The sequence below is a fragment of the Poecilia formosa genome, unplaced genomic scaffold (genome assembly GCF_000485575.1).
Source record: "Poecilia formosa unplaced genomic scaffold, Poecilia_formosa-5.1.2 Scaffold1, whole genome shotgun sequence".
Lineage (NCBI taxonomy): Eukaryota > Metazoa > Chordata > Actinopteri > Cyprinodontiformes > Poeciliidae > Poecilia > Poecilia formosa.
Window position 1 is genome coordinate 6,791,679 of NW_006799940.1, and position 21,293 is coordinate 6,812,971.

General features: G+C 39.4%; 2 protein-coding genes across 11 annotated transcripts in view; both read left to right on the plus strand.

The window, feature by feature from the left end:
• Positions 1–15,265, plus strand: part of sash1a (SAM and SH3 domain containing 1a) — a 164,175-nt gene extending 148,910 nt beyond the window's left edge. For 9 of the 10 annotated variants that reach the window (XM_016669600.1, XM_016669608.1, XM_016669603.1 and 6 more), the window contains 10 exons: positions 1,285–1,359; positions 1,538–1,681; positions 3,065–3,197; positions 3,848–4,017; positions 4,406–4,615; positions 5,685–5,835; positions 6,274–6,402; positions 9,648–10,672; positions 12,483–12,614; positions 12,937–15,265. In XM_016669600.1, coding sequence (XP_016525086.1) covers positions 1,285–1,359; positions 1,538–1,681; positions 3,065–3,197; positions 3,848–4,017; positions 4,406–4,615; positions 5,685–5,835; positions 6,274–6,402; positions 9,648–10,672; positions 12,483–12,614; positions 12,937–13,197 — 2,430 coding nt within the window. In that variant the 3' untranslated portion in view covers positions 13,198–15,265. Of the gene's footprint in view, positions 1–1,284; positions 1,360–1,537; positions 1,682–3,064; positions 3,198–3,847; positions 4,018–4,405; positions 4,616–5,684; positions 5,836–6,273; positions 6,403–6,691; positions 7,471–9,647; positions 10,673–12,482; positions 12,615–12,936 lie in introns of those variants that run through there. The other variant, XM_016669625.1, reaches the window with a different exon arrangement.
• A 2,520-nt stretch (positions 15,266–17,785) lies between these two features.
• usta (uronyl 2-sulfotransferase a) overlaps positions 17,786–21,293 on the plus strand; it is a 47,952-nt gene continuing 44,444 nt past the window's right edge. The window contains exon 1 of the mRNA XM_007547650.2: positions 17,786–19,399. Within this exon, the coding sequence (XP_007547712.1) occupies positions 19,162–19,399 (238 nt within the window). The 5' untranslated portion in view covers positions 17,786–19,161. The remainder of the gene's footprint in view (positions 19,400–21,293) is intronic.

Sequence of the window (21,293 nt, forward strand, 5' to 3'; positions counted from 1 at the left end):
CTCGTGCCTCTACTGCAGATGTCGCTTTTTTGTCGTCGTTGTTGTTTTTTGTTCTATTTATATTTTTATAAATATTATATATATATATTCTTTCTGGTAGACATTTTTTTCTGGGTGCATGTCCATTTCATCAAGCATCACCATTATTACTTTTTTTTCTTTTTTCTTTTTTTCATTTTTCGTTTTGTTCTCCAAGCTGCTTTTTCTCACTAGCTGTGATGCAAGCGGCAGCTGTGGACATCTGATACAACAGCTTGTCGATGTGCAGGGCTGTCTCAGCGGGGAAACGTTTGTTGTTTCTAGGCGGGACAAAACTCTCAGTGAAGTTGTTTTAAAAACGCAAGTAAAAGAACAGCTACCATCATCAACCACCACTGTGACTCAGATGCTTTGTAATTGTCATTCTGAATTGTTTTTGTGTGTAACGTCATAAAGTCAAAGACAGTTTTTCTTCACACCATTAGCCCCACACCCTTCTGTGTGTTTGCTACTGTGTTGCTTATACGCTTTCTAAAATTTTTTTTGGGGAAAAAAAAAAAAACGAGATACTCCGATCAGAATTTAATTTTAATTTTTAGAAACATTAATACTGATTTCATCTGATTCCATTTTCTCTTAGAAAAAAAATCTGCACAACAATATACCTTCTCTTCTTTCTTGATGAAATGAATAAATTGAAGAAACTATGATTTCTAGAACCAGCCTAATGTGGCATAACTGTCTCTCAGAAAGAACTGCTTCTGCAGCACGTCATAAGATATTTAATTGGCCTTTTAAAATAAATATATGTCCAGTATAATGTTTGAGAAGACAAAGATCTTCGTTACTGTTATGTTTGACTGTTAAATGTGCAGCTTTTCAAATGTAGACTCCAACAATTACTTTAATATGTGGGAATAGTTTATAAGTGTTTTCCTTTACCACATGATGAAAACTTCTTTAGTGTGGCGTTTTCTCTGGAGATGCAAGCCTCAAAGCCCTCGAGGAGCCAACGTTATAACAGCTCGTTTACTTAGGAGCGTGCTTGTAACCCACATTTGCACAAAGGATTTTTATATACTACTTTGTTACATCATGTCTGTTGGCCGTCCTCAGTCCCGTATGACATCATGCCACTTACATACAATCCATACAGCCGTATTCATTACTCCAACTACTGCCTGTGTTCAAGCCAAGCATGAGTCATTGTGTGCAGATTGGTTGGGTGTTGCTTCTTTAACATGACCTTCTGAGCGTGACTCATTTGCTTGTGTTCTGGCTCCCTCCTCCCCCCCACCCACACAGAGAACATGCAGCTTCGGGGGCTTTGACCTGTCCAACCGTTCTCTCCATGTGGTCAACGCAGCCTCCGAGGCCAACGTAAGAGCCGGAGCCCGAGCTTAATTTCCCTTTCGCAATGAATTATCTTCGGTTTTGACCCTTACTGCTCTCGATTAGCCCTCTTTTCCCTTTTATTTTTCCTTGTATGCTCCTTGCCTCCCCCAACCCCTCTCCAATCGTGTTGACCATCTGCATTTTCTTCTCATTGAAATGACAGAATAAGGAACAGGAGGCAATATACAGAGAGGTGGTGAAATCTCCCAACACCACTCGGATCTCCCTGGGCAAGAAAGTCAAGTCTGTGAAGGAGACGATGAGGAAACGCATGTCGAAGAAGTACAGCAGCTCGCTGTCTGAGCAGGTTAGACGGACCGATCTAGACTCACACATGGAAGTCCAAATATTATTAACCGCAGCCTCTCTTGTTTTAAGGAAAAATTAGTCATATTCAGACCTTGAGAACAACTGAAGCGTAGCTTTATTTGAAAATAAGCAGCGTGCCAAAAATAGGTGGTTTATGCTACATGTATGCAAGTGGAGCAAACATGCGGATGATGTTTGCAGTGGAAGCCACATGCTCTGTCCACAGGCTGTGAGTGGGTGGAAATATTTGTGTTAGACACAGAACAAAAAGATTTCGATTTCTCTCCCTGCGCTCTTCTTCTTGGACCCGGTCTTTTGGGTGGGGAGTGTTTTCTCCACGTTGAGCTCACACAATGGTGATGTAAGTGTCCCCCGGGCTCACGGTCTTCTTAGGAAATGAAAAGCGAATAAAGGCCGACTCGCTCAGTCTGGACCAATTGTAGGTAGGGCGGGTGTTTAGTGGCTTTGACACTTGTTCAGCTGTGGAATCTGTCTGGACCGGTGGGTTGTAACGCATTCAGATGAGCATTATTACTCAGAATAAAGTGACTATAGTTCCCAGACTTAGGTTTTTGGTCAAATGTAAGTTAAAGAAAATTACTACACCATTTTAAAGTGGACATATTTACTCCCAACACGTTAGCACAGCTACTAATAGAATGCTGCAGAAGACGAAAAGTCATAAAGCAGGAGTGTTAGACTGAAAATGTATAGTGTTACAATTGGTTTCACTTGATGTCTAAACTTATCTATTGAGCCAATTTGACACAGAACAAAAAGATTTATCTTATGGTTTAGATAAAAGCTCCAAATATATTTATGTAAGAGCAGAATGTATTCTCATTAATCGGGCATCATACATAATCGTCCCTTTTTTTATCTAAACATCCCTCGGGTGTGAACTATACATGCCGGTGATATGGAATGTTGTCATAGATTTAGATCACAAGTCAAAAACATACCAGAATACTTGTCATCATGTTGCTTTTATAACACAGTTTGGTTTTTTTCTGAAGAGCCTCAAATGTAGTGAATTTTGACAGTTCTTGCCAAGGCGTTTCTGCTATTCAGTAGACCACAGTGCCACCTTGTGGATTACTTCAGCATGTGCAACTCATGATGTCAGACTTAAAACCAGTTGTTGATGGTTTAACAACCATCTTTAAGTATACTAAATAATTCTGTAAAGTCTAATTTAAAAATTGCAGAACACAGCTAGTTGTTACAGTTTCAAACAAATCTCTGTTGCTTCGATTTCGGAACGTCTTTTTACCCGCACCCTCTGTTGATCTCTCATGTTTCTTTTCTGTTTTATCTTCTATTACTATTACTTCTATTACTCTCCCATCTGCATTCCCTTCCCTTCATTTGTATCCTTCAGTCCAGTCCCGATGGAGCCCCTGGTTCCCCACAGTCTCCTCTGCCAGACACCGACTCCTTGGAGAAACCCAAACTGAAGGCCGGAGGCTCCGTGGAAAGCCTGCGCAGTTCACTCAGCGGCCAGAGTTCAATGAGTAAGAACTTGTTTTTGGGTTCTTTTTTGGAGACTGTGAGTGGGGAGACATTCCCTAAAATCATAGCCCCAGTGTTGGAATGAAAGGAAGTTCTTTGAATTACCCACTTTGTGTGTCTGATTTGAGGATGACAGATCCTAAGATTATAATATGGTTATATAAACAAATATGATTTTGAATCCTGACTTCACCCTTTAAATTATAATACTGCCAACTGTATTTTCACCTCTTGTTTAATTTTTTACTAATTTCATACTCTCCATCTTTTTTTTTTTTTTGTTTGGTCTGTCTGTCAACAAATTTCCCATACGGCCGTGATTTGGTGGGAACTTTCCTTTTTGGTTTCCTCACCACAGACAGAAATGGAGTAAAAAAAAATTGGGAGCTGTATGAAATAACCATAACGTCCAACCTGTCATCATAAAGCTTACTGACACTTGCATTTTATGACAGTGTCCACAAATAGATGGTATTTAGAAGAAGGGTTTAGTCAAAATTAGCTGTGTTTATGTATGTGGAAAGTCTGCATTTAATTGTTTTTTTCTTTAACTAAATTTTTTTGTTGTATAAAAGGTGGCCACTGACAAATGTATGGGCATGTTTTCTTCAGTTTTAAATAAACGTTTATATGTGTGCATGTTTGAATTCAGGCGGTCAGACAGTGAGCACCACTGACTCATCGGCCAGCAACAGAGAGAGCGTGAAGTCGGAGGACGGAGACGACGAAGAGCCGCCTTACAGGGGACCGTTCTGCGGCCGCGCTCGAGTCCACACCGACTTCACTCCCAGCCCCTACGACACCGACTCTCTCAAGCTGAAGGTTGGAGACTTTCTGCTCAGTTCAGGAGCAAAAAAGTCTATGCAATTTGTGCTGAGGAGTTGATGACCACCTGAGCCATCCAGCATTTAAAACATATACTCCGATTTCATGGAAAGAAGCATTAAAAAGCAGATTCTTTGTACATAGGTGCATGTTGTGAGTGCAGATTATTTCCCACATGATGGGAAGCATTGTCAGCTTACCGACTTGCAATCCGTTCAGCTTTATTTCATACATGCAGAAATTAAAATAATACATGAGGGTGGTTTTACTTGTAAGGCTGTATATAACACTGTTGATAATTTTGTTGAAATTCGATTTTGATTGTTGCCAGCGTCACTTTCAGTACTTTTGTTTTTTTTAACTGACAATTGTTTGGTTTCCACAGAAAGGGGATGTGATTGACATCATCAGCAAGCCCCCCATGGGAACATGGATGGGTCTGCTCAACAACAAAGTTGGCACCTTCAAGTTCATATATGTGGACGTGCTGAGCGAGGAAGAAGAGAAGCCTAAGAGGCCCATTCGGAGGAGGAGGAAGGGCCGACCCCCCAAGCCCACATCGGTGGAGGAGCTGCTGGAGCGGATAAACCTCAAGGTGGGGTTACCAAGCGCGGCAGAAAACAGAGCTAATACTTAATTAAATATTTTTAGGCTACTCTTAGCAAATTTTTCAAAGTAAAACTATGTTTGCCTGCGAGACAAATATAGCCTGCCCAATTACAGGCTGCACTGCCTACGATATCTGATTTGACACTGATTCACAAACATTAGCGCCACCCATTGGCTCGACCGCACCCTGCTCCGGGCACACCATCATCTCCTCCCACCCAGTCAACCGGAGGGCCTCCGGCTCCGCAAATAGAAATAGAAATGAGACTTCCTGTGGCTTTGTCTTGTTTTGTCTCCGGCAAGCCAAACCGCAGAGTCGCAGATTGAAGTTGCTGGGGCCTGAGCTGCACATCTGCTGCTTATTAATCCATCACAACATTAGAGTTTAATCGGTCAGCACCAGATTCTTAGAGTTCGTGAGTTAAATTAGCCGCACGCTGCTTAACAACATATTTTAAGCCTGAATGCGTTTTATTACTTAGAAAGTTTTATTACTTCGAAACATTTTTTATTTTTTTTTTTATCGTATAAATCACAATGTTCTGTGGTTTGACGCGCACGTCAGCTTAAATTAAAAAAAAACAACAAACCATGGATTGAATAAGATTTACTTAACTTATTTTAATATTAACAGTGAAATTCAAATTGATCTCAGTAAGACCACATTTTTCTGACCATGTAGCTGCATCACTTTTCACCAAAGATTTTTAATCATACCTCCTTACTTCTTCTACAAGTAGATATAAATAAATCTGAGGCATCTAAAATACTTGGTTTGCAGAGCTGTAGAACAAAAGTGGAAGTGGTTTGACTGATGTCAGATGACTTTGTACACACACAGTGAATGGCTTTTTTTTTTTTAATGCTGCATCAGGACACCGACTTTGGATGTGACCTAGGGTTACTTTGATTTGATTCTTATATTAAATGCCACGGCTTTCTGTTGTATAATAATTCTTTTTCTTCTTTAACATGTGATATTTGCATGTTTTCGTCTATCCACATCCTGACACAGGTTCTTCTCTCTCTCTCTCTATTTCATATCCTTTCCACAGGAGCACATGCCCACGTTTCTGTTCAACGGCTACGAGGACTTGGACACGTTCAAGCTGCTGGAGGAAGAAGACCTGGATGAGCTGAACATCAAAGACCCTCAGCACAGAGCTGTGCTGCTCACAGCTGTGGAGCTGCTGCAGGAGTACGACAGTGAGTAGAATAGAGCTCAGGTGTCGGCTTTTTTCGTTTGTTTACTCGTTTGCCTCCTTATGTCTACATTACCTCAAAAACAGACATTGTTCAATGACTGGATGTCGTTCACACTTTACCGCAAGCACATTCGTAGCTTTTCAACTGCATGTTTTGTGATAAATTACTCTTGTACATCAGTAAAAGAGTAATTTTGGAGATGTGCAATGAAAAAACCCAAACATAAATTGCAATTTTCTGATTTTAAATTCGAAAAGAAATTTTAAAAAGCATGCTTCACATTGCAGTTATGTATTTCCCTGTGTTGTCTCTTACTTTAAAACCCAATGAAGTACAATGAAGAATGTGCTTGCAATGTGCAAAAAGATGAAAAAGTCTCCGTACTCTGACGGCACTTTTTCCCTTTGATTTATTTATTTTTTTTCCCTCCGTTTCCAGGCAGCAGTGATCCAGAGCGCAGCGGATTGTCAGGTTCCCAGGAGAAGCTGCTGTCAGAGGGCCGAGGCCTCGTGGGGGACTCCCCGAGGGATTCAGGCTGCTACGAGAGCAATGAAAATCTGGAAAATGGTAATGATTGCTTTACTTAGTCCAGCTATCTTACCCCGACCCAATAGGAGTTACTGCTTTATCACATTTCACTATTTCCCTCCTTCAGTTTCCTTCTCTGCTCCACTACTTTTCTAAACTTTTGCATAATAACCTTCACTTCAAATAAGCTTCGATGCCAATTTCATCCCCCTGAGTCTCACCTTCTTCTCTTAACCCCTTTTCTTGTGTGGTTGCTTTAGAAATTAGAAAAGAAAACAAAAAACTTTGCTTTCACTGCACTCTCTTCACCCCTCTTTCCACCCTGTAGGCGTTCTGTGCCGTCAGTGCCAAAGTCCGGTTGTAGCTGTGAGGGAGCCCGGCTCCAGACCTCTAAGCCTAGTCCACCCCACATTGTTGTTGGGAGTACAGAGGGAGAGACTTGGCCCAGTACGCAGAACTGTTTTGATGAGGGCAAACTCCCTGCCCAGCTGTGGACATGTGTTCCCTACCGGCCCAAATGTGGCTGCCAGGCCTATAGACGGATATCAGGAAGATGAATATGAACTCGTAGAGTATTTCTGCTGAGGGTTGTGTGGATGTGGCAGGCATAAATACAAACAGACTAAGAACTTGCAGTGTAGTTATGTCAGAAAATGCTTTTTTTTAATGTTTCCTTTAAGTTGTGAATCTTATCAGTTATAAAACCCTTCAGATCTGTGCTTTAATTTATCTTTGCCAATTTTTGTGCTTATAGGTGAATATATTGCACAGGACAGTATGTGCCTAAAGTGATGAAAATATTTTCATTTACAGTGTGCAGATTGTAAAAGAGTGATTCTAAAAGATTGCTGAGGTCTTATTTTTTGCTTTGTTTTTCTTTTCTGGACACTGTTTCTCTGCATACGCCGCCTTCTGTCATTTAGCGCATCAGTTTTTCCAGCTTCATTTTTCATAAACCACTGCTTTATCTTATTTCTTTATCTTTACAACTCCAGGGTAGCTACTGGTTTCCCCTGCATGTGTACTGTGTCATTTGGGCACAACAGTAAAGTGTGCACTCTGCCAATATAGCTCTAAAAAGTTGTTCAATAAAAATAATAAAAGGGACTCCGGTGCTGCTTTTTTATTTTTGTTTTGCCTCTTTTTCTTGTCTGTCTTTATTTTCCTTTCATGCCACTAAGCTCTTCACAAACAAACTGCATAACGTGTTTTAATATTCAGCATTTCCTTCTGTAATTACAGGCTTCCACAGCTATACTTCATTTACAATCCACCTATTTCTGATGCTTTTATTTGCAATTAAACCTAGAGTTGCACCAACCAATTTAGTGGAAGATTTAAAAAAAAAAGGCTTCCTGCAAGACAGAAAATTAGTTTGTTTTGGTGATGAGTTCCAGTAGCAAGATAAGCCAAAAAAAGAGATATAATCCTCCAGTGTATGAGCTCAAACACCAGGGACATGTGAACAAATTGAGATTGTACACCACTAGTGGTTTGAGACAAATGGTCTGTAGAAATAGTTTTTGTACAAGTGGCAGCCATGTTGGACTTTGAACTCGAGGCTTCCCAAAGACCTTTGCCTCTCAAAGTTGGAATTACAGGTTTGGAGAGGCATAATTATTGTATTTTCCAAATGGGAACTGAGAAAGTCTGACTTCTTGTTGTCATAATTCTTGTCAGTCAGATAAAGCATACAACAGAAAGCTTTGTCATACATGCAAATGTGTTAAATATATATATATATATATATATATATATATATATATATATATATATATATATATATATATCTGAAGATTTTTGCAGAAGTCTCAATTCCTGATTTAAATATGAGTTTCTTCCTCATGCCTGTTGTACCTCCACTGTCTTATTTTTTTTTAACCCTCCTGAATGGAAAGAGCTAACCTTAAATCTTCTGTCTGCAACAACTTCAGCCCAGAAGATTAGTCACAGGACGGCCTGTAATGGTCTAGTCTAAAGCTGCAGGTACAAAACTATTTATTAGTACCTCTGATGGGTTGTAGCTCATTACATTTGTGACAAGTACAGGATCGTACTCTATTTATATGACACAAAACACAGCTAAAGTTTAGATTTTTTTTTTTTATTTGCTGCTGATTGGACAAGAGTCTGAGCCAGTCATATTTTCTGTGCAGCTTCAGTTAAATTTCACCAGATAAATGATTTGTTTTAGTTAATAATAGCATCGCTTAAGCTTTCGCTTTCTCGACTAAAAAAATCCAAATGCTGTGGAGGCCTGAACACTTTTCTCAAACGCGTCTCATTTCTCTTTTTAGATGAAGCACATCTTCCAAACTGTCATGTGTTCCGTTGAAATGCATTTACAAGTTTAGTAGATGGCTACTGATGTTAACAACAATACCAATGCCGGCTATTTGCATAATTTCTAGAGTACATTAATAAATAAGGATATTGTGATTGAATTGATTTAGCTGTCAGTATAATATAAACTTCATCAAGTTTGTAATGATCTAAATGTATTTTAACTATAATGCTTCAAGAAATATCACTAATTATGCTCTGATACAAATTACAACTGAACTGCCTTTTGTAATCTCACATCAGTTATTGACCTTAAAAACAGTCACTGTCCACCTGTGGATCTTCTGTTGGAAATCTGATATGAACATTTAGATATAGGGACCATTAAATATTTTATAAGATATCAGTGCTAATTAGACATTTTGTATCTCTCATGACACTTTTTAAAATCTATGTGGCCTTCCTCCATTTCATTCATCCATTTCGCTCTGTAAGCTAAAAGACAAACGGTAAGTTGTTGCATCCTCTTTCTAAAAGAGTCTCATCCAAGTATCTTTATTTAGGAATCTGTATTTTGGCAACAGCGAATCGGTCTCAGACTGTGAGTCAAAAAGCTGATCTCATTGTCACTCTTAGGCTCTTTAAATATTTGCCTATGAAAACCTTTGAACGTCAATAATATCTGATCATTTTGAACCACTTGGTACTGGCTGACTTGGTAAAATAAGTAACAACGCAATGTTTGAGTTGCACTTACATTTTTCACAGACATTTTCTTTTGATTTCGTCAATAAAATACATTTAAGTAATTTATTTAATTTAATTTATTAAACAGTGAACTTTTGACGTGCACTCAGAGAGGACAGCAATTTCAAAAGAAAAATCAGCATTAATCGACTTGATGCTTTATTACAAATATGTTGTTTACCTAGCAATTTATTTTTTAAAAACAAAAATGTTTGTATGACCCTCAGTTTTAAGCATGGACTTTTATTTTGCAGGGAAAAACAGAAAAGCATCCCGTTCCAGTCGCTCTTCAGCGGGTATGCAGTCTCCAGACTACCCTACACTACCTATGACTCTTTCTACTGAGGCTCTGCAACAGAATGGCAAAAACCAGCGATCAAAGTTCCCTAAAAGTTTCTTCATCAAGCCTTCCCTGAAAGGCTTCAACTTACTGGGACTCCGCAAAACACAGAAGCACTCCCCCATCCCGGCCAGCCGCAGCTGTGAGGACCTTGATGGTCTCCCACAGCCGTCTGGACTCTGCAAACGTTCTCACTCTTTGGGAGATCTACACAACCTCGAGCAGAAGGATGATCTGAATGTTGTGGTTAAAACAGCAAAGGAGGTAGCCACCAGCCCAGTCAAGGTCTACAGGGAGGAGCGTTCTCCAACCCAAAAAGGGCCACCGGCAGTAAGTCCTAAAGGAAGGTCTGTTAGGCCACCCATACCCTCCCAGCTTCCTCTCCGTTACCAGTGCCAAACAGTCCAGCCTCCCAAACTTCCAGAGCCTCTTTCTAGTCCCACTCCAAGTCCTCCTGATTCTAGTGCTAGTGGGGAAAGGATCATCCTGACACATCCCAAAAAGCCTCCCATTCCACCTCCTGTTCCTGCCAAAAAATCCAGAGAAAGACTAGTCAATGGAGTCCGTCACCCGTCGCTCTCCCTGCCCTCCTCGCCGTCCCCCACCGCCTCACCTACACACTCCATCAATCGTTCCCAGCCGAGTAGCCCCTTAGTCCGCAGCAGCAGCCCAAGTCCTGTCCTCAGCGCCCCTGCTCTCCCTGCTAAGACCTTCAGTCCTCCTCCCAGCCCTTGTGCCACTTCATCGGCGTCATCTATAGGCGAAGACTCAAGCTCCCCACCAGCTGTGCAACCGCCCTGGCTGTCGGATCTTGGTGGTAAAATGGCCGTGACCAGGAAGCTCTCTCACACTAAAACGAGTCCTGATCTGCACACCCTTCTGGAGCAACGACTGCAGGCTGAGAGCATTGATCTGACAGAGGAGCCTTACTCTGACAAGGTTAGAAAAGCAGCACTACAAAAACAAGTTTAGAAAATCAACCTAAGAAAAACTGCATTCAGAACACACAGACTTTCACTTTTGATTTCTTCCATAGCTATTTCTTTTTAGCTGCAAAAAATTTTAGATAAAAATTTTTGGGTCTGAGCTGACAACAAAACACATTCAAACCTTCCTCCAAGCCAGTAGGGGGCACTATAGAGTGCTTTGCTTCTTATTGAGAATATAGATAGAAAAGCAATTATGCTGCAATTATATTCTCTCAGAAGTCAGATATTTATTCTTAAAATAATGTCGCACCAAATCTAGTGATTTATTGTTGCAAATCAGAAAACAAGTGGGATTTATGAATGGTGGCATTGTTAACTTCTGGTAGCTTTAAAATATCTGCATCATGTTCATGAATAAATTATCTGTAGTGCAGTGCAAATAAATAGTTTGTACTTATATTTATCACTGATTTTTGTGTGGGCTTGCTTGGAAAGCTTCCACTTAAGCACCTGTTCATTTTGTTTTTCTGACTGGGAACTGGAAAACACTGACAACCGACAACAACCGTTTATGTTTGTAGAGAAGCAAAAATGTTATTCTGTGTTTGCTGAATTGTTAATTAAATACAATTTACAACAGTTTTTATTATGAAATGTTAATCTATTTGATAGTTTAAAAAAAAAAGACAAATATAGAAACTGTCACATTACAAAGAAAATTTATACAATTACAACTGAATGCAAAGCAAATTCTGCTCAGAACCTCATAAAACGCTGGGTCAGTTCTCTTTGGGTAAACTCACTAAAACATTTCCAGTCATATTTTCCACAGTTAATATGAAAACGTTGGATTCCAAAACACTTCTAGGCTATACTTGTCTGGCGTCAAACTCCTTTTAGCACCCTCAGGGCTGTAACATGCTTAACTTCTCTCAGTCATAATTTGACTGCAGCTCCGTTCCAAATTGTTCTGTTTTATACCAAATAAAAACCCAGGACAACAGGAGCAGAGCACAACCTAAAACCTGTGTGTGTCTTGTTTGTGTGGATGCTTTATGATGTCGAGGTATTTATTTGCTAAGAGGTTGTATGTGTGTGATGATAAATACGCTGCCTGGAGTTGAGAACGAAAGATTGCGGCTTTGCCCTCTCTGTGATGCGGTTGAAACTGCTAAGTTTATGGGCTGGATCTCACCGAAGGCAGACGGGATCGTAAAAACTTTTGGCACTAGCCAGACTCCAGGCTCAGCCCCTCTGACAGGAAAACAAACACAAATTCAAACAGACTGGGGCATCCAGGGGTGAGGTCTGAAATAGTGTCGAAGAGCTCAAAACAGCTCTGCGGGATTGCTGTTCATCAGCAGTGAAAGGACGCAGAGTTGAGACGCACCAAACTTTGCTAAGCTCCTACTAAAGATTAATGTACCTGAATCAGGGCAAAGGGAATGAGGTCAGATATATATATGCATGAAATAAACGTTATATATTTGCACTTTCCATATTTAATTATCCATTTTCCGCACTTTTCTACTATATCTAAAAATGTCCTACATTTCATACATTTTCAGGATTGAGTCGGAACCACTTTCAGTGGCTGCAATAAAATCTCCAATCAGATATTGATGCCTCGTAGCTTTTGATGGATTCTTTGTTGATGAAAGTAGGAAATGGGATAAAGATGGGATACAGCCGTCGGTTACCTTCCTTATGCATATCTGTTTGAAAACAAAACAAAAAAGAAACCCAGATTCTTTTGGGTTAAAATGTTTCCATTTTCTTAACCTGTTCTTACCATGTCCCTCTTGACATTCTTCATGCAGCACGGCCGATGTGGCATTCCACAGGCACTGATCCAGCGTTACTCCGAGGACTTGGAGCAGCCAGTCAAAGACGTGGCCTCCAGCATGGACCAACTCAGAGTGAAAGAGCTACGAAAACAGCACCGCATGGCTGTAAGGCAACGTGTTATTTGCCTGAAAATTATTACTGTAAAATAATTTTAATAGAGAAATGTTGTCTTGGAGATGTTCGAGACAGTTTTGAATTTATTTTTAGCTAGTGGCAATGAAGATTGTCAAAACTGTTTTTTTTTTAAAAGGGTCTTATTTACCATTATTTCACCATAAATAAAATGATTGGGGACTGTAAACACTCCCACAATAAAGTCCCCCCAATGAAGGACATTACTGTCCCTCAGTGGGGAAATACTGTATATTCAGAGTGCACAGTAATTTGAGAAGTCCTGTAAAACTATTTCGTTCCTCCATATTTCAGATCCCCTCCGGAGGTTTGACAGAGATGTCCCGGAAACCCGTTAACTTGGGCAACATCAGCACAGTATTTGATTGGCTCGTTTACATTGGTCTCCCCATGTACGGCCCATCTCTGGCGGCGGCGGGCGTTGACACGCTGAGTCGCGTGGCCTCGCTAACGGAGAGCAGCCTGAGGGACGCCGGGGTGCGGGACGAGAGGCACACCCGCCGTCTTATCAGCGAGGCCCGACTGGTCAATGCGCACAGAGGAGCGCAGTCCTAATCTCAAGCCCCAGTCGCTGTTTCAAAACATAACCTGGAGGTGGCCACACAACAAAGTGAGCACAGCACTATAGTACATTCAAAAAGAGCTATTCCTTCTTTAATGTTTACGGCGTTAAGAGCCAAGAGAAGATGCCTTTAGAAAAATAAATCAAGACTGACTGCTCTGTTGGTTTTCTTCCATTCTAAGGACATCCCTAAAGTCTTCAATTAAAGATTTTGATCTGCCTTTGAGAACGATAGCACACTCTTTGTAAGATTAAAATTATTTTTCTTTTTTTTTTTTTGCTGAACTATATAAATGGTTTACTTCCTACATATTCCATAGCTGAAACATTTTTTTCATTTTTTACGGCAAGGCAGGTCAAAGTCTGAATGAATGAGCCCACGCCAAACAGTGGATTACAGGTGGCTTATTTTGTACCATGTTTCTGTATTATAGCACAAAGTACAACTGAATTCCAAAAGGATTTATACGTTTTATTTTGCGTTTGCTTTTGGAAGGTAGAAGCCCTCTTTCAGGCCTGCTTGTAGTCATTTAAAAAAAAAAAAAAAAAATTAAAACAAATGATGTCTTTATATTTCAACTTTTATGATGCGTCTTTTTTCAAGGCATACCATGGTGTGTGGCGAGTCTTACAGAAAGCTTTGTTTGCTGCAGTAATCACAATCAGCTTTTACTGAAAGTACATTCCTCGATGTGGAAAGGGACACTTGAAATTGCCTTACCAATATGAATGAATAGCTACAAGAAGCTGTGCAAAAACGTGCAGGGCTTTTTCTTCATCTGATTGTGTCAAGAAAACTTTTTTTTTCTTTTTTTTTAAAAATATATATATACACAATTCCTTTGGTGGTGCACATGGACCAAAGAACAAGATGACAAGCACCCCCCCACCCCCCATGTTGAGTCTCCCTGGACCATGTTGGAATACATAGAAAGTACATCTTGCTAAAGAAAAACAAAGATTCAGCTGAGATCTTAGCCATCACATGTGGAATCCACCGGTCCGTCTACACATTGGTGAGCACATTCAGGAATTAAAGCTTCTTGAGGAGTATCGTCAAATGTTTAATCAGTGCCGGCGCAGGATCGGACCTTTGCCACGCAAAGACGGGAATAAACTGTCAAGCAAACTGTCTCAAAATTCAGGGACCTTCTGAGGGGAGTCAGACTGTTGGAACGTCATTGAGAAGAAAATGGCTAAGAACATTGGGTTGTGCACTCTGCATGAAACTGAGCAAAACAAATATTTCCCCTTGTGCGTTTCTCACGTGTTTAAAATCATATCTCTCGTTGCCAGTACTGGACTGAAGACTTATCCCATCCGTTTGTTTCGTTGATGAACTCTGACCAGCTGCTGTTGCTGAGCTTGTTTCTGCAACTGGCCCTTGATGTGGTTATTTGATGCCTTCTTCTCTCATCAATCAAAGTGGTGCTCTGGGAAAATGAGGATGGAGTCACAGTTTAAACGAGTAAGACCCAGGAAGCGTTCTGTAAAAGAATGGAAAAATACTGACACTGTAAATGCACTTTAGGTGGTTAAACTAGCGGTTTTATAGGTAAGATTGGCTACATATTTTCACAGGTCCCTAAATGGACATGTATGTCAGGTATTGTAAAGGGTTTTAATGAGTTATGCTGGTATTTTTATTTTTTTGTATTAAGTTCCCAATGCCAATTTACCAACCACGTGTTAACCTCCAGTTACTCATTTTCAGCTTTTCAGTCTTACAAAAACTAAATTCTTGATTGCATACATGAAATGCTTTGCCGAAGTTGCACATTCTCTATGTGTAACTGATGTTGTATTAATAACTTATTTCTTTTTTTTTATTCATATCAACTGTAATTAGCTGTATCATATAAATAGCAATACCTTCCTGCACATTGCTCAGTAAGGAACTACAGTATGTATTGTAAAATACGTGTACAAATGATTTAATTTGGTTTTCGTCTACTTAATGATTGTCCATACAGATTTTGCTTGTGTATTGAAACAACAAAAAGTAATGTCCATAACTATTTGTCTTTCCAAAATATAAATAATAAATTGTTTCTTGCTATATATTGATCATCTAGCAGTTTCTCCCCTTGATATGGGTGATAATGCTCTCCAGTGGAGAGACTCAGAATTGTCCTGGAGGCCATAACTGTCCAATGAGTTTAACCATTATTCTTACTGTGGTGCATTTCCACGTCCATTCAATAAGGTATGGGCTCCTCCTAGTCTTGGGCATTTAAAGGGAACACAAAGGCACCACCTAAGCTGGAAGTGCAACTGAAAAACAGGCAGTAAAGGAAGGATGTGTTCATGACTCATTTTTTAATATTTTTTTAGTCAATATAATAAACTGGGACACTGCAATTTTGCACAAAGACATTTCTAAATAATAGGCTAAAATTAAAAGCATGTGGATTTGCAACAGAAGTAATATAATAGCTTCTTTTATTTAAAACCCGTCTGCTAGACGTACTGTATTATTATCTTATATTGGCTTTTAGTAGCAGCACTTAATTAAAACTAAAAATAACAAATTATCTGTGCCCATGTTTGCTTTTTAGCACCATTGTTCTGTTGGATTATTATTATTTTTTTTTAAAGAATAATCATTTTGGAACCAACATTAACTCTGCAGGTTGCCTTGGTTTGGCTCTTTTAGTCATACTTCTGTAGTCAAAAGCACTAAAGCACTTTTTCCTCTTATTCATCTTGACTCTTAGATAAGCACAGACCAGACCTGGAGCCCCACAGGGTAATATTTTGTCACAGACAATTTTACTCGCTTTACATTTATCTGACTTGATGCCTGGGAATCCTCTGACTTCATTTGATAAGAATTACAAACATAATGACATTCCAGCATGCACTAATCTGCCTAGATTTTGTGTTACTCCGATACAGCTAAACAAATACAGTGCATTGCAGGTATGTAACCCGTTCCTTTTGTAAGGACACTGTTGTCATATAACTTCTTCCATGTGATTTTTGACAAAGTGTATCTGAAGTGTCTGTAAAGTGTTTTCAGGGTTAAGGAGAAAAAAAAAAAAATCAGCTTCCTATCACGGCCAGGCCCAAGTATTATTCTCAATTCACTTCACACTAATTATTGCCAGAAGAAAACTGGATTACATAGCTGCTTACTTCTAAAGCAACTATGTAATCCACTACGTTTAATCCAAACGTGGTAAGACATTTTTTTTTTTCTTTCAAATGTGCATTGCTAATGAGGATTACAAGTTCTTTTCAATAAACTTCTTATCATTTTTATATTTATTTGCTTAATAAGGTCCTACAACTTAAACTGAGTGTGTAGAGCAAATTCAACGAAACTTCAACTGATCGCATACCATCTTATACAGACAAATATTTCAGACTTTACTTATTTTAGCTTTGTTAGAAGCTTCCTCAAACTACGCGGGCAGCATGAAGGAATGTTGCACATGTTTTGAACATCAGAACATGTCTTTCCTTTCCTTTTTCTTTTTTGGTGGATTTGGTGTTCATTAAATATGCCGTTTATTTATTTATTTTTTTATGTGTCTCGCTTTTAAGCATATCCATATATTTTCACTAGGATTGATGTCAGCACCATTCCAGAAACTTAATGAGAGCCTCCCTTTAGCAACTGTAAAACCAGTTTTGATGTGTTTCGGATCACAATCCTGTTGCTACGCACAGCTACAGCCAAGTTTCAATCACCTGAATTGAGCCGTCCTTCTGAGATTAAATAAAATTGTTCAGGACTGTTCAAGAACAAAACAAAAGCTAAAATGCATCGTTAAATTTTCAATTTAAATATGCAGTTTAAATTGGAGCATCGTGTAGAGTTCTGACTGACACTGTACGGAATAAAGCTGCACCGCCCACCTTTGGAAGGTGTGTTATAGGGTGTAAAAGTTCCCCGTAGATGCCTGCAAAGTTAATAAACATTGGGAGTCACAGAAAAAAATGTGATTTGGAGTAGTGGTCCAAGTGAAATCTACACCATCAGACGGCACAATAAACATCTGTGCCAGTCTGGCTGCTTGCTTTGGTCTTAAACTTTGGAAATACAACTTTAGCTGCAGAGCTAGCAAATTGCTGCCTGTTCCACAAACCCTTCTTAACTGGGGAAAATCCATCAACTCCTCAATATTACTATTCTATACTTCATTAATTTTGCTCTTTAAAGCCAAATTGTTTTTGTTTTTTTTTTGTTTTTTTATTAATTATTACTTTGCTTCCTTGACAGCTGTCACCCTGGAGGGCTGTTTACAAAGTAGTTATGAAGAATCTCCTAAATGAAGGTGTGGTCTAATGGTGGGTTCTGGTACTGCTGTGGAAAAATTTATAGTTCAAACAAAGGTTGTAACAACTGGCCTGAGGGGGTAGGAGAAAGTTTAAAATGCATTCATTTTCATTTTCCATTCATTTCTATTCCCTGGCCCAAACCCTGAACCTAACCCCAAAACAGCTCTTCTGCTTGCCGGGGAATTGGGTCCCCACAATAATGCAACATGCGTTAGGAAAAAGGTCCTCGCAGTGTATCAAACACAAGACCACACACACATTCACTTCAACATTCTTTTGTCTGCTGTCTGCAGCAATATTATGTCATGCCACTTTGATTTAATTACATGTGAAATGACAGTTTCAACTAGGTTTGACTGTTTCTCTTGGTTCAAATGAAATCAGATGGTTTTCTTTTACATGCACAATACATTACTGCAGTGTAGTTTGTCTACTGATGATCCAGAATTCTGCTGCAGAAATACTGACAAAATCTAGAAAGGGAGCTCACACCACATTAGTTTCGAAGTCTGTTTTAGATTTATTTTTAATGCATCTTAAATAACTTTTAAATCATTAACGGTCTCATAGTCCCCCTATATTTGTCAGACTTGATCTTGTTGGAATTCTAGAAAAGATTCATTAGGATTTTAAGTCTATGCTACAATCATAAATTATAACACACTGAATTTTTCCATTCAAAGTAATGCACATCTTTGACTGAAGGAAAATGGTTTTACAACATTTTAAAAATAAAAATCTGAAATGTGTAGCGTGTATATGTGTACAGCCCCCATTACTTCGACACAGCTAAATAAATACAGTGCATTGCACTTAAATCACCTACTTACTCTAAAGACACAGCCACAGTGGAATGGTTTAGGTTATTCTTATGAGTGGCCCAGTCAAAGCCTAAGTGAGTGACAATGGTGAGATTTGAGATATTCTGCCTGAGCTTGAGCAATTTTGCAAAAAAAATAAAAATAAAAAGGATGTGGACAATTTCCATGTTCTTTATGTGTAAATAGTCACATCACAAAGGATAATTCTACAAAATACTGATCCAGGGGTCTAGAAATGAAAATCCATTGAACTTTTCAGACTTTTTATTTCTTAACGCCTGAAAACCTTAAATGATTTTTCCATCAACTTCACAATTATGTGATACCTTGCCTTGATCTACAGCCTAAAACGCAAACATAAAATAAAATAAAATAAAATAAAAAATATAAAACGGCTTCTACAGTCAAAGTTCAAACCCCACCAACTCTTCATAACGAATCCCTCAACAGACACTGGTAGGCGCTGTTTTACACTCCCCAATCCACACAAAATATGAGGTGGACGTTTTCCTGCTTTCCACGTTCAGTAATCTGACACCGAGAGCCTCAGAGGAGAAGGATGAACCCTTAACTCCGCTGGAAGGACGGAAGGAAGGAACACTCATCCAACGAGACGCAAAGAAGCAAGGACAGAGTTGGAGCAAAGCGCTGACTCCCATAAAAAACAACAAGAACCCCGTGGCAGCAGCAGCAGCAGCAGGAGGAGCAGCAGCAGCGGAGGAGATCCAGACTTTCTTTAAGTCTCCAAAATTGACCTGTTTCACCCCATCCATCAAATGATCCTAAAGCGGCAACTTTCACTCCCAAGAGGCGGATGGGTGACTTTCCACGTTGCTTTGTGAGGAGGAGATGATGAAGAATTTCGGCAGCAGTCCCCTTCACAACAGCAACAACCACCAGACTCCCAACCACATCAGAGAGCGACACCACCGAAAGCACGGCTTGCTCTGCGCTCTACCGTGGCGCTTCTCCTTGCGAGGTTATGGTTTCTGCATGGCTGCGCTCTTCCTCTTCTGCTTCGGCTCGCTTTGTTACCAGCTGAACGGCGGGGCTCCAAGAATCCTGCTGGACATCAGGCAGTATCTCGGTAAGAACTTTTTTTTTTTTTTTTTTCTTTTCCCTCCCATCTCCAGGCTTTGGTGCTGAAGTTCGCAATCAAGCCCATTTTGATCACTTGCAGTTCCACTTAAACTTGAAAAGTCTTAACGGGATGTTTAAAAGTAATTACGTACAGTATCACACATGAAGCCAACTAAAAGCGACGTCAGGCGCACCGCTGGGAAACTATCATTTCACGCAACTTTTACATAATTCCACTTTTCGCTGCGCTTTAACAGTGCTGAGATATTTTTAGTATGACGTGTCTGAGCACGACTGAGGGCTCAGATGTGTTCTGATTGCTATTTAATGTGCGTGATAAGTGACATGTCCTGCTTAAGGTTCGGCGCGCTCCGGACACGCAGCGCTTATTACGCACGGCTGCAACCGCTGGAACGAGGGGCAACTCTTGCAACTGCTCCTGACATGAGACAGACAATTCAGATAATTAGTTGCTTGTATATCAGGTCTTATGATTTATACTTTAGAAGTAGATTAAAATATATCTTAAGATTTATCTTAAATGGTCGAATTATTTGTACTTGGCCTGAAAGACCCTTTTTTTAAAGCTGCGATCTATTAACAGTGGCGCAACTCATCATAGGCCAGGGGCGACCGCCCCCTTCCTCACTCTCCCATACATCTGCAGCTCTAGAGAAAGAAAAAAATATTTCTTGCACTTAAATCACCTACTTACTCTGAAGACACAGCCACAGTGGAATGGTTTAGGTTATTCTTATGAGTGGCCCAGTCAAAGCCTAAGTGAGTGACAATTCACTAAATATTCACAAATAATTAGGTGAATCATTTATTTTATTATCATTTTGTACATGCTTCTCATATATTATTATGAATAAAATATTCTCTCTTTTTTGGTAATCTGCAGTACTTTACATATATAAAATAATTAAATCTGAGTTCACTACATCATTAAAACCATTAAACAGTAAGTAAAATTTGTTTTTATTTTAATTTTTACAGGATGTGTGTAAAAATGAAAATGAAAATCAATCTGAGCTCTCTATTGTTTCTGCTTATTTTGATTGATGTAGCAGGCGATTCTGTCTGTGCATTCAAAATATTTTCTGAACAAAAGAGAAGGATTCCGCCTGGCACAGGAAATAACGGTTGGAAATTTACAAAGTTTTACTGCATGGATGTAAAAACCTTTTTGTTTTGCATCATTATTGAATCATCAGATGTTATGTATTTTTTTATGGTTTCCCCAATCAAAAACAATCTAAACATTTATAGTAAATAAATAACATTAAATACTTCCAGTACATCAGAATTTTCTGGAAAATGCTAACCGTGGTGATGAGAAATTAGTTATAAATAAAAAAAAAAAACACATCTGGCATTATGTAACTGAAATATTTCCTGTGAATCCTGTGCATTGTGAAATGATTTTAACTCTAACTTTAGCTTGTGGTTTAATGTTCATCTAGGAAAATTTGTGAAATGTTATCTTTCAGTTTTAGTAAACCACCCTTAGATTATAAGTAGCCTCCATGCGACCTCCCCTTTTTGGTGGTGTCCCTTTGCCTTTCTAGAATACTAAAACAAGTTGGTTTACTTTTTGTGTGAACATATTGGATCTTTTGACCTTATATTGTTGCCCTGAGCAGAATCATTTGCCCAGGAAATTTACTATCAGCAAATTCCTCACTAGGCTACACCTTTGGCAGCAGCTGGAATGTTTGTGTGCCTCTGTGTGTACGTAGGCGTGTGTTGAAAGGAGGTTGTGTTCTCTACCTACTACTCACCAAGAGCTTTGAGGGCTTTGTGACGTGATAAACATCTGGAGCAGAATGAGAGTCACTTACAACTAATCCCTGGGGTCAGATTGGTTTCCTGCAGACACACACACAGTTCTTTCCCAA